Source organism: Pelodiscus sinensis, chromosome 19, assembly GCF_052426305.1.
Source record: "Pelodiscus sinensis isolate ZL-2025 chromosome 19, ASM5242630v1, whole genome shotgun sequence".
Lineage (NCBI taxonomy): Eukaryota > Metazoa > Chordata > Testudines > Trionychidae > Pelodiscus > Pelodiscus sinensis.
Genome location: NC_143070.1, coordinates 5,149,403 through 5,163,450, shown reverse-complemented (window position 1 = coordinate 5,163,450; position 14,048 = coordinate 5,149,403). Strand labels below are relative to the sequence as shown.

Genomic DNA, 14,048 nt, shown 5'->3' with positions numbered 1-14,048 from the left:
TCTGGCTTTTGATTTTATTCTGGAAAATAGTTTCTGCACCTTAAAGTTTTCTTCCGCAGCATGACGTTTGGACATAAAAACAGCATCTCCCTCCACGCCCCCTCCCGCTCCAAATTTGTTCCTCTCCTCCCCCTTTTCCACAGGGTAACGGCTTTATGGTTGGGCTGGGCACGTGGTTCCAACTCTTGGCCCTCCCACTCCTGCAGCGGGAAGGGGGCAACAATAGGGAGGGAAATCGTGGACGAATCCCAACCCCCGGGGCAGAGGGAGCACCATTGGCAGAAGAGGCAGCTGGTTCGAATCAACATCGTTGATTGAAGGGTGGGTTTCAAAGCCGACGCTCCTCGGTGTGGACCCCGGGCCCTCCAGAGATTGGGGGTGAGGGAATGGGGTCATCTCTCCCAGAGCACCACGGGTGGCCAATATCGACTGTTCTCTTGAGGGCCCCTCCGCCAGAACCTTGCACCACTTTGCCTCTGCCAAGAGAAAAGGCAGCAACACTCCTGTCCCTGCAGGAGCAGGAAGGGCTGGCTGGGAGAGCGCCGCCAGCCGCTGCGTGGTCAGGTGCTGGATCATCTTCCTCGCCTTGGAGCCAACCAGCGTCTAAGGCCTCTCTCGGCTGGCGGTGCGAGCAACAAGCCCCTGCCTCGGTGCCACGTGCGGGGAGGGTGGCACAGCCTACTGACCGGCGTGAGACGTGCCCCAGGCGCAGCAGAAAGGCCGGCCCGGCTCCCAAATTCCTGCCCAGGAGAGCAGCACGGAGGTGACCCCGCCTGGCTGGCTCCCCAAAGCGCTGGCTGGAGCCTGCCTACAAAAGGATCTTCCTCGCTCAGAGATCCTGCCTTCCGAGAGATTCCCCCCCCTCCCAGCTCCAGGAGGGGAGACAAGTGACACACACACACACACAAAATCACCCGTACTCCGAGGAAGCTCCCCGCGCTCCGGAGAGAGGGGACGGATTGGAGGCATTTTCAGACCCTTTAATGTGCTCCTGGAACAGCCACTCCTCCTTGGCTGGTGCCGGGGGAGCTCCTCGCTGCCTGATCTCTCCTGCGGCAGCTGGAGCGTAGGGCCGCTTCTGTTCTCTCCCCCCCTCCCCAAATCCTTTGCCAAATGTATCCTAGAGCACCCAGCAACGTCCCGGATGCTGTAGAACAACAACAGGAGGCTTGGTCTCCCTCCTCCACCCACTCTCCGGTTGGGGACAATACAAGGGATTGAAAACAACCAAAAAAACCTGAATACAGCAAAATAACACGGTGGGGACAGAAGTTACCCTTTGGTGTGGTCTACGTTTTGGCCAAATGAGGTCTGAATTGTAACTCCCCTTCCCAGCAGTGGCTCTTGAATAGCTCAGCAGCACCTCTTAGAGACTTGGGGGAGGGGATGGGGGGGAGGGTGGCTAGCCCCAGAGATAAGGCAGGGCTCCTTGTCAGAGCCCCTTCTCGTGCCCCACCGCCCCGGGGGTGGAGACCTCTCGCCCCATTGCTGCATCATGGGTCCTCTCCTCGGTGGCGGCGAGGGAACCCACCCCCCTCTGGCAGGGACCGAGCCAACTTGGAACTGAATTTCAGCCAGGGAGAGGAGGGAGGTCCTTGCTGAGGAGTAAGGCAAGCTGCTCAGACCTCTTCCTTGCCAGGGAGAGCGACACAAGTCAGACTACACAGGCCCGGCTCGGTCACCAGCTTCCTCCACGCTCCCCCCAGCAAAGCGGCGATGACGGAGGAAGGGCAGGGACTGCCGCGGCGGAACGCCCCTTGGAGAAACACTGCTGGGTAGAGAGACGCCAACGCCGCACGTACCCCAGAACCGGAGACCTTCTCCGAGGAGGTAAAGGGGCGAGAAGGACCCACGCTAGACGTGCTCCGAAGGAGACATCGAAAAGGTCGTCACGAACGTAGCACTCCTTGCCCTTACAGGACTCCCCTATGGCTAGTGCTTGGCTCTGGAGGACCAGCCAGGGCGTCCCGTCATCTCTAACGCCCCCCTCCCCAGCTACGGCTGGAGGTGACCCCGTCCCTCCGCCCAAGGACAAAGAACTGTGAATTGCCAAAGATCCAAAGCAGGTCCTGGCATCACCGCACGTCCCTTGCATGGCACTCACGAGAGGCTAGGAAAGTAGCCACGGGTCGGTCAGCTTGGTTCAGCGTTGGCTCTGGCCATGGAGAACCCACCAGGGATGTGGTAACGGGGAGATCACAATGTCAGGCAGGGGTAGGCACTGAGGGAGGGGTGGGGCAAAAGGGTGGGGGGAATCTCAGCATGCCCCATCCCAACCCCCCCCCCCGCATCGGGGCATCAAAGTAATCCCCCCCTCCCAGCATGAAGTGCACAAACACACGTGCACCCCGCCCCGCCCCAGAATGCACTCGAATGCCACTAGGAAAAACAAAAAAATACAAGGTCTGAGTCCCCCCCCCAAACACACACACCCCCTGCCCCCTCCATGATCTGTACGGGTCCGACATGCTCAAAAAGGTCAACGTCCGGGGAGAGACAGCGCTAACTCCAGCTGGGGTCATAGCCCGTCCAGTCCGAAGGGGGCGCCAGGTAGACCCGGCGGCCGCGGTAGAGGAAACTGACGATGCCACGGTAGCCGGCACGGGGCACCCCCGACTTGAGATCTTCCATGACGCCCAAGGCCTTGGCAAAGGCCTTGAAGGAGTCGCGGCTGGTGTAGCGCACGCGGACGGTGCCCAGCTCCCGGCGCTGGTTGCCCTGCAGCTCCTCCACCCGCAGCTCGGGGGCGCTGTAGACTTGGGGCAGGAACGAGCGCTCGTACTCCTCCTTCCTGAGGTAGGAGAGGTCCATCTGGGTGAAAGGCACGAAGCGGTCGTTGAGCTTGATGAACTTCAGGTACTGGTCGAAGAACTGACCATGGCTCACGCCCTTGCGGCCGAAGGTCATGGTGCGGGAGACCTCGGGCCTAATGCAGGAGCGGCCCCGCCGCTGCTCTGGCTGCCTCATCCAGTCGTCCCAGAAGGCCCTGGGCCACTTGGGCTCCAGCTCGTCCCACAGCTCCGACAGCAGCAGCCAGCCCAAGCCGGGGAAGAAGTCCGTGCGGTAGAGCAGCTCCGGCCGGCCAGCCTCCACCATCTGCTCCTTGCCGTTGTCGTTCCAGGCCGAGACGCACCAGAGGCTGGGGTCCGCCAGCAGGAGCGGGAAGGTCGCCTGGAAGTACTCAAAGAAATCGGGAGCGACTTCCAGGTCGTCCTCCACCACGATGGCTGCCTGGTACTGGAAGGTGCGGAAAACCTGGCTCAGGGCCCAGCGGTAGTGCCGGGCGATCTTGTAGTAGCCCTGGAACTTGCGGTGGTCCGTGGGCACTGGGACGTCGCTCAGGTCCGGCTGCTTGATGTGCATGATGGCCTCGCCGTAAGAGGCGATGACCCGGGCCGTCTCCTCGTGCCCGCAGTCCTGGCTCACGATGATGGGGAAGCGCTCCCGGGACGGCCGGTAGTGCAGCAGTTTGTCTAGGCACCGGCGCACCGTGGCACGGTCGCAGGCGATCACTACCACGGGCAGGACTGCGTCCGGGGAGGCCCGGGGCTGGGGCGGGCCAGCCTCCGTGGCGGGCAAAGCCCCGGCGTGGGAGGCGGCGGCGGCTGGGGGGAGCCGATCCCCCTCCTCCGCTTTCTTCATCTTCTTGCTCCAGAGGGCGCTGTAGCGGTGGATCTGCCGCAGCAGGTCCTTCTGGTGCTCCAGCTCCACTTCGGCGTCCTGGGCCAGCCGGATGACCTCCGCAGTCAAGTGGCTGTGGTCGTCGAAGGCCGGGGGCCGGGTCCACAGGAAGAAGAGGAGCAGGGCGTTCCAGGCCACGAACAGCACCACGCCCCAAAGAACTAGGCTGTTCTTCTTCAGCATCCTTCACAGGCAGAGGCCCCCCCCGTCGCTCGCGATCCCTTGGGCGTCACTGCACAGCCATGGACCTGGAGGGCAGAGGGGGAGGGGACGGGGAGTCAGTGACGTACAACCACATATCGGCAACGGGTCCCCACCGCCTGCTGCTCAGGCCCCACCTGGGGACCCAGGGCTGGATTCCTCCCTCCAGACTGTCCTTCAGGCCTGCACCCAGGTAGGACAGGGGAGCAGCTTCACTGTGTGTCTATCAGGTTACGTGGCACTTGGGGGGAGAGGGAGGGACAGGGCAAGACTCGCTCCACCAAGGCCCATCCCCCCAATGGGATGGAGATGCTCCACCAGGGCCCATCCCCCAATGGGATGGAGATGCTCCACCTGGGCCCATCCCCCCAATGGGATGGAGATGCTCCACCAGGGCCCATCGCCCCAATGGGATGGAGATGCTCCACCAAGGCCCATCCCCCAATGGGTTGGAGATGCTCCACCAGGGCCCATCCCCCAATGGGATGGAGATGCTCCACCAGGGCCCATCCCCCCAATGGGTTGGAGATGCTCCACCAGGGCCCATCCCCCCAATGGGTTGGAGATGCTCCACCAGGGCCCATCCCCCCAATGGGTTGGAGATGCTCCACCTAGGCCCATCCCCCAATGGGATGGAGATGCTCCACCTAGGCCCATCCCCCCAATGGGTTGCAGATGCTCCACCTAGGCCCATCCCACCAATGGGTTGGAGATGCTCCACCTGGGCCCATCCCCCAATGGGTTGGAGATGCTCCACCAGGGCCCATCCCCCCAATGGGTTGGAGATGCTCCACCAGGGCCCATCCCCCCAACGGGTTGGAGATGCTCCACCAAGGCCCATCCCCCCAATGGGATGGAGATGCTCCACCAGGGCCCATCCCCCCAATGGGTTGGAGATGCTCCACCTGGGCCCATCCCTCCAATGGGTTGGAGATGCTCCACCAGGGCCCATCCCCCAATGGGTTGCAGATGCTCTACTAAGGCCCATCCCCCCAATGGGATGGAGATGCTCCACCAGGGCCCATCCCCCCAATGGGTTGGAGATGCTCCACCTGGGCCCATCCCCCAATGGGTTGGAGATGCTCCACCTGGGCCCATCCCACCAATGGGTTGGAGATGCTCCACCTAGACCCATCCCCCAATGGGATGGAGATGCTCCACCTAGGCCCATCCCCCAATGGGTTGCAGATGCTCCACCAAGGCCCATCCCCCCAATGGGTTGCAGATGCTCCACCTAGACCCATCCCCCAATGGGATGGAGATGCTCCACCTAGGCCCATCCCCCAGTGGGTTGCAGATGCTCCACCAAGGCCCATCCCCCCAATGGGTTGGAGATGCTCCACCTAGGCCCATCCCCCAATGGGATGGAGATGCTCCACTAGGCCCCATCCCCCCAATGGGAAGGAGATGCTCCACCAGGGCCCATCCCCCAATGGGTTGGAGATGCTCCACCTAGGCCCATCCCCCAATGGGATGGAGATGCTCCACCAGGGCCCATCTCCCCAACGGGTTGCAGATGCTCCACTAGGGCCCATCCCCCCAATGTGTACTTAGAACTGGCCGGGGGTGCCGACTGAACCGTAGCAGCGCTTTGACTGGCGGCAGAGGGAGTACACCGCTCTTGCAGTCAATGTTGTGTGTGATCACCGTGCACTTCACACACCCTGGCTTTGTGTGTGTGTCGCTTTAGTAACACCAGTAGGGAAAAAACCCGGTGCAGACGGAAACCAGCAAGCGCTGCCAACCCTGTCAACAAAACGACTTATGGGCCAGAGATCTGTGGGCCACCGACTGGCATTCCCTGTAAGCAGAGCGCTTGGGAAGCCACCCAGCAGAGATTCGAATGCTGCCCCGCTGATCTGCAGAACACCCACCGCCTCCTGTGGTGGTGCACACTCACACGTGCCTCAGTGCACATCATAAAATGTATTCTGCACAGGGATGGGGAAAAAATGGAGGAAACACGTCTGCGGATTGCCCACCACTGCTTCAGCCCCTGCAACTCCCTGCACCAAAGGCCTTCCCTACTCCTTGGCTACCATTTAGCTAAACTCGCTCACGATCGGCTCAGCTGCCTGGAGGGACAGAGGCCAGCACCCTCTCTGCGCGCTCCTAACTCCAGGAATTGGTGGGTTTACAGTGTAGGGATGGGAGTCCTTAAGCCAAGCAGCAGAAATTTCTCTTCCGAGACAGAGTGGAGTGCAGGAGTCCCATGGAAGAGGGGTTTTGGGAACCCCTGGTGAGTGGAAAGGGTAGTATCCACCCATGCCGGGGGAGGAGGGAACCTGAGTATACTAGCAAATGAAGCCGAAGTCTGGATAGACACTGGACTGGAGATCCCTTCTTCTCCCCCTCCCCAGTGGCTGGTGCTCTGAGATGCCCTGACAGGCCCCTCCCTTCCCCCCGAGCACTAACCTCTGCCGGTCCCACTGGCATTAGCTGTGCCCAGCGCCGTCCTAAGCCCGTAATCCCACCCTTCCTTAGTGGCCGCATCAGGAGCTTTATTAATCCCCCCAGCGAGAGCCCCGGCCCTATATTTAACACGGCAGGCGTGTGTGTCATCGCAGGCGCGTTCACACAGCCCCAGGGCAGAGCGGGCCAAAGTGGGGTGAACGCCAGAGAAGGGGGGGGGGGGCGTATGGCCCTCGCGTTCCTGTCTCGACTCCCTGCTCCAGGGCCACTTTGGCAGCAGGCCGCTCCAACGCTGTTTGGGCGCGCAGGCTCTCCAGCCACTAGTGCGACCACCTCTGGGGTGGGACCTGGCAGTGATTTAACAAGCCTGGCGTGTTCACCCAGCACTGCAATGCAGCCGCCTCTGGGGCAGGGCAGCTGAGGCACAACCGCCCAGCAAAACTGCATGGGGGTGTCACTCATCCAGCTCTGAAATGCAGCCGCCTCTGGGGCGGGGCGGGGCCGCCCTCGACCAGCTTCCCAGCAACAGTTTGGGACAGGAAGTGAAGGCGAATCCCATAGCTCCGAAAAAACTAGGAGGGATTCAGGGAGGGGGAAAAAAAACCAACCCCCCCCTCCCGTTACCCACGTTCATTTTCCATCTGGAATTAACTTTGGGGCCAGCCCTGACCGTGAGAAGACAGTGCCCCCGCCCCACCCCTTGCAGCTCAGTGACCCCTATTGCCTATTGGTTGGGGGTCAACCCCTGAGCTGCCTCTAAGCTGCTCAGACATGTAGCTGCCCAGCTGCCTAATAAGCCCTGCCTGTGTGTGCAGGGCTGCCACGCATGGAGCTGCCACAGCCAGGGAAGGGGCGCTTCTCTCCCATCTGCATCCAGGGGAGAGGCGCTCCCGGCCCCAGAAGGGAGCTGCCACAGCTGGGGGAGAGGCACCTTCTTAAAGTCGTCCCCCCCCCCCACACCGCCATCCCCAGCAGCATGGACCTGCTGCTGCTGCAAGATAAGTGCCCCTCTTCCAGCCCAGCCCAGCCTCATCAGAGCTGCCATGGCTGGCCGAGAGGTACCTCTCACCTGGCCCAAAGCTGTGGTGGGAGAGGACTGGGGCAAGCCATCTCCCCATAGGAATCCTATACCCCAACCCCCCCCCCCCCAGTGCCCCCACCCAACCCTCTGGCCCATTTCAGAACCTATCCCCCCAGTCACAGCCTTCATCCCAACCCTCTGCCCCATCCCAGATCCGCCCCCCCCCCCCAGTCACAACCCACACTCCTGCGGCTGCTCTGAGCGCCACCCTATGCCCCTGGGCCGTACCCCCACCATGTCTGGAATGTGTCACGCCTCACCCTCCCTGTTGGTGCCCATAACAAAATTCATTCTGCACAGGGGCGTAAAAATGAGCAGGAACATTAGTGCGCGCTGGTTCAGAGGGACCAGCAACATCAGTCGAGCCACATCCCGGGGGTAGGAAGGGGAGAGGGAGAGATTTCCTCGGAGGCCTCCCATCGAAACGAGCAATAGCCCAACCCCGCAGGGCTCGTCTCCTCACCGCAAGGGCACGACGCACAAGGCGTGTGGGCCCAGCCTGGTTCACTGCTCGCTGTTGACTTGGGACGACGGTAGCGAGAGGAGGCCGCTGAGCCAGGAACGTTAGGCGGCCGGGATCTGGGGCGAGCTGGAAGGAGGGTCCCTAGGGGCCGGAAAGAAGGAACTGTGGTGTCCGCCTGCCGCTGCTCAGCAGGACTCTGGTGGAGATGCACACCACTGCTGCTTATGCCTATCCATCAGTTGGATTCCCCGAGGCGCACACCGCCGAGCCTCGGGGTGGAGCAGGCTGGGAGCCACAGAATCCCAGAGGCATATGGATTGGGGGCCGTGAAGCCCTGGTGGAATGAAATGAATAGGCAGCAGGTTTAAAACAAAAGGAAGTTTTTCTTCACACAGCGCAGTGTCAACCTGTGGAACTCCTTGCCAGAGGAGGTTGTGAAGGCCAGGACTAGAACAGGGTTTAAAAGAGAGCTAGATACATTCATGGAGGTTAAGTCCATGAATGGCTATTAGCCAGGATGGGTAAGGAATGGGGTCCCTCGCCTCTGTTTGTCAGAGGGTGGAGATGGATGGCAGGAGAGAGATCGCTTGAGGATTCCTTGTTCAGTTCACTCCCACTGGGACACCTGTCGGAAACAGGACACTGGGTTGGATGGACCTATGGTCTGACCCAGTTTGGCCGTTCTTATGTGGGCAGAGGCCTGGGGGTGAGGTCAGCTGGGGACATTTGTGGGGGGGGGGGGGGGGCGGAAAGGAAGAGACACCATGATGCAGAGGTTGAAGAACTGAAGATGCCCAACTCCACCCAGTCCAGCTCCTGTCCTGTGCTCTGAAGCACGGGGGGGGGGGGGGAGGGGGTTAGGGAGAAGACACTGGGACTGACCAGCCACGCTGATGATTTCAGGGAGGCGGGGGACAGTCGGAAAGAGGGCCCACTGGTCTCAGTGAAACAGCAGCGAGGCGGGAGGCAGGCGATCCCCAGCTAGAGGGCCCGGCTGTCCCTCCATCCCTGGGAGACAAGCTAACCGTTGTTCTACCGCAACCACGCGGGCAGGAGTAGCAAGCTGTGGGGTTTTCCACCTGGCTCGCCAGGGCACGGGGAGGGGGGGGGGGAGGAGAAAGCTGCCAACAGTGTACAGAAAAGTCTTTCGCAAGCTGCCGGGATTGTCAGACAGCCCAGAGGCGTGGAGCCTTCCCCGGAAATTAAGCCCAGGGAGTTGCAGGGCAAGAAAGGAGGGGTGAGAAAACCAGCCCGCCCCCCCCCCAATTGCACATGCTCCCAGTGGGCCCCTGAGACGGAGCGGTTGTTTCAGGACAGTGCAAAATGTCTCCTGCCATGAGCCCAGCACAGATGCAGAAGAGCAAGCAGAGTGCTAGTCCGGATATGAGCTAGCAGGGGGGTGGGCAGGGCTGATTGCCAGCCCCGGGAGTGCAGAAGGCAGAAGCCAAAAACGGACCAGGCCCATTTACGTTGGCCCATTGCGCCCACCGCCTCCCCCCAAGATGCGGAGGAGACTGGACTACCCAGGCGAAACAGCCCACAGAGCCAAGCTAGGGACAGCAGCGCAGAATCCCTCCAGGACAGGCCAACAGCGATGCAGGGCATCCTAGGACAGACACAGCGCCCCCTAGTGCAGGCCAAAGGCGATGCAGGGCATCCAAGGACAGACACAGCACCCCCTAGTGCAGGCCAAGGGTGATGCACTGCATCCCAGGTTAGCCACAGCGCCCCCTAGTGCAGGCCAAGGGCGATGCAGGGCATCCAAGGACAGACACAGCGCCCCCTAGTGCAGGCCAAAGGCGATGCAGGGCATCCAAGGACAGACACAGCACCCCCTAGTGCAGGCCAAGGGTGATGCACTGCATCCCAGGTTAGCCACAGCGCCCCCTAGTGCAGGCCAAGGGCGATGCAGGGCATCCAAGGACAGACACAGCGCCCCCTAGTGCAGGCCAAAGGCGATGCAGGGCATCCAAGGACAGACACAGCACCCCCTAGTGCAGGCCAAGGGTGATGCACTGCATCCCAGGTTAGCCACAGCGCCCCCTAGTGCAGGCCAAGGGCGATGCAGGGCATCCAAGGACAGACACAGCGCCCCCTAGTGCAGGCCAAGGATGATGCACTGCATCCCAGGTTAGCCACAGCGCCCCCTACAGCAGCTCTGAGGGCGATGCAGTGCATCCCAGGTTAGCCACAGCGCCCCCTAGTGCAGGTCTGAGGGCGATGCAGTGCATCCCAGGTTAGCCACAGCGCCCCCTACAGCAACTCTGAGGGCGATGCACTGCATCCCAGGTTAGCCACCACGCCCCCTAGTGCAGGTCTGAGAGCGATGCAGTGCATCCCAGGTTAGCCACAGAGCCCCCTAGTGCAAGTCTGAGGGCGATGCAGTGCATCCCAGGTGAGCCACAGCGCCCCCTAGTGCAGGCCAAGGGCGATGCAGTGCATCCCAGGTGAGCCACAGCGCCCCCTAGTGCAGGCCAAGGGCGATGTAATGCATCCCAGATTAGCCACAGCGCCCCCTAGTGCAGGTCTGAGGGCGATGCAGTGCATCCAAGGTGAGCCACAGCGCCCCCTAGTGCAGGCCAAGGGCGATGTAATGCATCCCAGATTAGCCACAGCGCCCCCTAGTGCAGGCCAAGGGCGATGCAGTGCATCCCAGGTTAGCCACAGCGCCCCCTAGTGCAGGCCAAGGGCGATGCAGTGCATCCTAGGACAGACACAGCACCCCCTAGTGCAGGCCAAGGGCGATGCAGTGCATCCTAGGACAGACACAGCACCCCCTAGTGCAGGCCAAGGGCGATGCAATGCATCCAAGGTTAGCCACAGCGCCCCCTAGTGCAGGTCTGAGGGCGATGCAGTGCATCCCAGGTTAGCCACAGCGCCCCCTAGTGCAGGCCAAGGGCGATGCAGTGCATCCCAGATTAGCCACAGCGCCCCCTAGTGCAGGCCAAGGGCGATGCAGTGCATCCCAGGTTAGCCACAGCACCCCCTAGTGCAGGTCTGACAGCGATGCAGTGCATCCCAGGACAGACACAGCGCCCCCCCAGTGCAAGAATGAGGGAAGTACACTGAGCCTGAGGGTGGACAGCACAGCGCTCCCTAGGGTCTGGTAAGGGGATGGAGCATGTTCCAGATTAAGCAGAATAGTTCCCCCGACACGCCCCTGTAACAGCACAGCACCTGCTATGGCCAGGCTGTGGAGGAAAGGACCCTCTAGTGCCAGGGCGAGAAGACACAGAACCAGGTTATGGTGGGATGCTCAAAGTCCCCCCATCCCCTGTCCTCTTCCCGAGACCACACTGCTGAGGAAAGAACCAGGGCAGCTCCCTCACCCCAGCAGCACAGCGACTCCTCTGGCCAGGCTGTGGGGCGAAGGAGCATGTTATGCAGGGCTCAGCCTGTCACCCTGTCCCAAGAGCTGGTTAACAGCTTTGCGGGGCTGAGGCTGGCTCGTTAAAGATCTCAAATGTCATGTGGGGAATTTGGCACCAAGTGGAAAAACCTCAGCAGAATGGCCCGAAGCCCACGGCTCCGGTTGGGAGAGATCTGTGCATGTGGGGTCCCAGCCTGACTTCCGGGCTCTGTTCCCTCTTATCTTTTCCGTCCACAGGTGGAATTTTTTTCCCCATCCTTGTGGAGAATAAATTTTGTTGTGCGCAATGAAGCACGTGTGGATGTGCACCACCAACAGAAATGCAGAACTTAGCTGCCCTGCTAATCAGCTGGGGAGGGTCTGAATCTCTCCCGGATGACTGCAGAAGAGCCGAGCTTACAGGGAACGCTGCTTCTGGGTCGCTCTCACTGAGTCGGAAGCAAAGCCAGCGGACGAGAAAGCTGTGCATTGTGGGTACCAAGCATGGGTCACGCCAACTGCGATTTCACAACCGCAGGAGGCAGTGGTGGGCCTCTCGGCCAAGGCCCTGCCTGGCTTAGCATTTTAACTCTTTCTCTAGCCACAGGAGACAGACGTCCCAATGGCAAGGGGAGAGGTAACAGCCGCTCATAGTCTGCTCCACATACTCAGCAGCGAGATCTCCGGCCCACATCTTTTCTGCTCCTTGTGGCCTTTCACCCGGCTCGCCAGGACCAACGCCAGCGCAGCCAGTTTTGGAGTACTGATCAAGAGGTGACGGCTGACGGGCCGTGGCCAAACCTGTCTGACTGCAGGCCAGAGGCAACAGGGTGAAGAGAGAAGGCTGAAATGCAGATGGGCAGGCCTGGCTGTTACTTTGGCCTCCTTCCCTGCCTCCAAAGCCGGGCTCTGGCCCTCTCCCTTCCACGCAGGCCCCTTGGGCGAAGAACCCTGCCAGCCTTCTCAAAGCGCGCCAGCTTTTTACCAGCCACAGAGAAGAATCCGATCATCCGCCCGCTGAGATGCGGCTGTCTCTGGGGAGGAACGTGGCAGCAGCACGCTGCTGTTCTCTAGCTGAGGGCACGAAGGGAACGGAGAGCGGCCGGGCGGGGGGCTGCAAGAGGGCACGGTTTCAGAATCAAACACCCCTCCCCCCCCGCCCCCCGAGGTGAGATTTGGGCAGGCCTCTGGGATTCAGGCCCTGCCTCTGGGGGAAAGCACTCGGAGATGCTGGGTAACCCCAGACGGCGAGCCAGGGGGTTTGAGCGGGGCAGCCCCAGATCAGAAAAGCTTGCTGGCTTTCCGGTGGGTTCTCTCACTTCCCCTCCAGATGCTTCCACGACCCAACGAAAGCCACAGCTGGGAGTCCCCCCAAGTTGGAGGGACTGAAGCCAGAGGGCAGCAGCCAACTCTGCTAACCCTCCCCCCCATGACCCCTCATGCCAAAAGCCCGCCCCACAGGCCTCAGCAAGTTCTACACATAATCCCCTCCCCAGACCAACTTCCAGCCCCTCACCTGTCTGGGATCCGGCTTACAGCGGGTGGGTCAAGCAGACACGTGGCTGCGTTGGGAAGAGAGGAAAACAAGGAGGGGTCTCAGGCAGGATCCCCTCCCTAGCCAAGCACTGAAAGGGTTAGGACGGCCTCCAGGGCGGGTAGCCAGACCGCTCCCTAGGGGAAGGGCTTGTTGAAAGAAAAGCCACGTTGATTAACTGGCCCTGGGTCAAAAACCACATATTCTCCCCCTGGCAGCTTATGCAAAACGAGCGCAGAGGCAGGAAAGGGAGTGGGTGGTTGAAGCAAAACCGATCCCACGTTGCAGGAGCAGGGCTTTGCCTGAGGCTGGCCCACGGGCCAATACGGTCTCCTACCCCCGCCCTCCACAGTGGTCCGGATTGATCTGTGGTCTTTGTCTTGCACGGAGACTGTCTGCTCTTTGAGGCAGGGGCTTCTGTTCTGTACCGGGCCTAGCACAACAGAGGCCAGGGGCATGCCCCGGGCTCTTACATGGGACAACACAGAACTGACTTTTGGTGGCAGGGCAGGGAGGCATCAACAGAGGGGAGGCTCATCTGTGCTAGGAGCTGTGCATACTGAGCAAGACGGTCCCTGCCCCACGGAAGGATTCTCGCCTCGGTTTACAAAGGGGGAAACTGAGGCAAGGGGGGGCTTCTCCACACAGGGAGCATGTGACCGAGTTGGGGATGGCACCCAGATCTCCTAAGCCAGTTTCTTCACAATTCCTGGGCAGATCTTGCAAGTGCCCATCTCTTCCCCAGCCTCAAATCCTCCAGGTCTCTACAAAGATAAACTTCTCCCCCCTCACACTAGGCCAGGCTACCAGTAAGAGAATTCTCCCCCCAGACAGGGCAGCCCCCCACATCCGTGCTGGGGGTGAGAACAGAGTTTCTGCCTGTAACTGAGTCTTAAGCAGCCAGTCAGCACCTTCAGCTAGATCGGAAACCACCCTCCCCTGCTCAGTCAGAAATCTGCTGAGCTAGGCCGGGTTGGGGTTAGCCAGAGGAACTGCAGAGACTCCGGCCTGTGAGGACTTCATTGCCACTGGGGCTGCTCCCCACCCAGAATCGAACCCTGATAAGAACGAGGGCCGTACATTCCTGTTTAACAACTGTTATATTTCATTGCTTAACGGGGATCCTACGGGTGGTCGTGGCCGGGCTGCCGGTCAACTGATTACTAGTAAGTGTCATTTGCCCTTTACGTCCCTAATGAGAACCCCTCGCCCTCTTTGGTCAATAAGGTCCATTTGGATCAGCTCATCCGACTTCCTGCACAGTGTAAATTTCACCAAGGGCTTGACACCCTCTTGCGTTAGCTTCCTCAGCCGCTCACTGCGAAGC

At 60.9% G+C, this 14,048-nt stretch overlaps 1 protein-coding gene across 5 annotated transcripts in view; it reads right to left on the bottom strand.

Annotated features, from left to right (window-relative positions):
• Positions 1–14,048, bottom strand: part of MGAT1 (alpha-1,3-mannosyl-glycoprotein 2-beta-N-acetylglucosaminyltransferase) — a 32,634-nt gene continuing 18,586 nt past the window's right edge. For 3 of the 5 annotated variants that reach the window (XM_075914060.2, XM_075914061.2, XM_075914062.2), the window contains one exon: positions 1–3,929. In XM_075914060.2, coding sequence (XP_075770175.2) covers positions 2,503–3,864 — 1,362 coding nt within the window. In that variant the 5' untranslated portion in view covers positions 3,865–3,929 and the 3' untranslated portion in view covers positions 1–2,502. Of the gene's footprint in view, positions 3,930–12,172; positions 12,194–12,703; positions 12,750–14,048 lie in introns of those variants that run through there. The other 2 variants (XM_089770848.1, XM_075914064.2) reach the window with 2 other exon arrangements.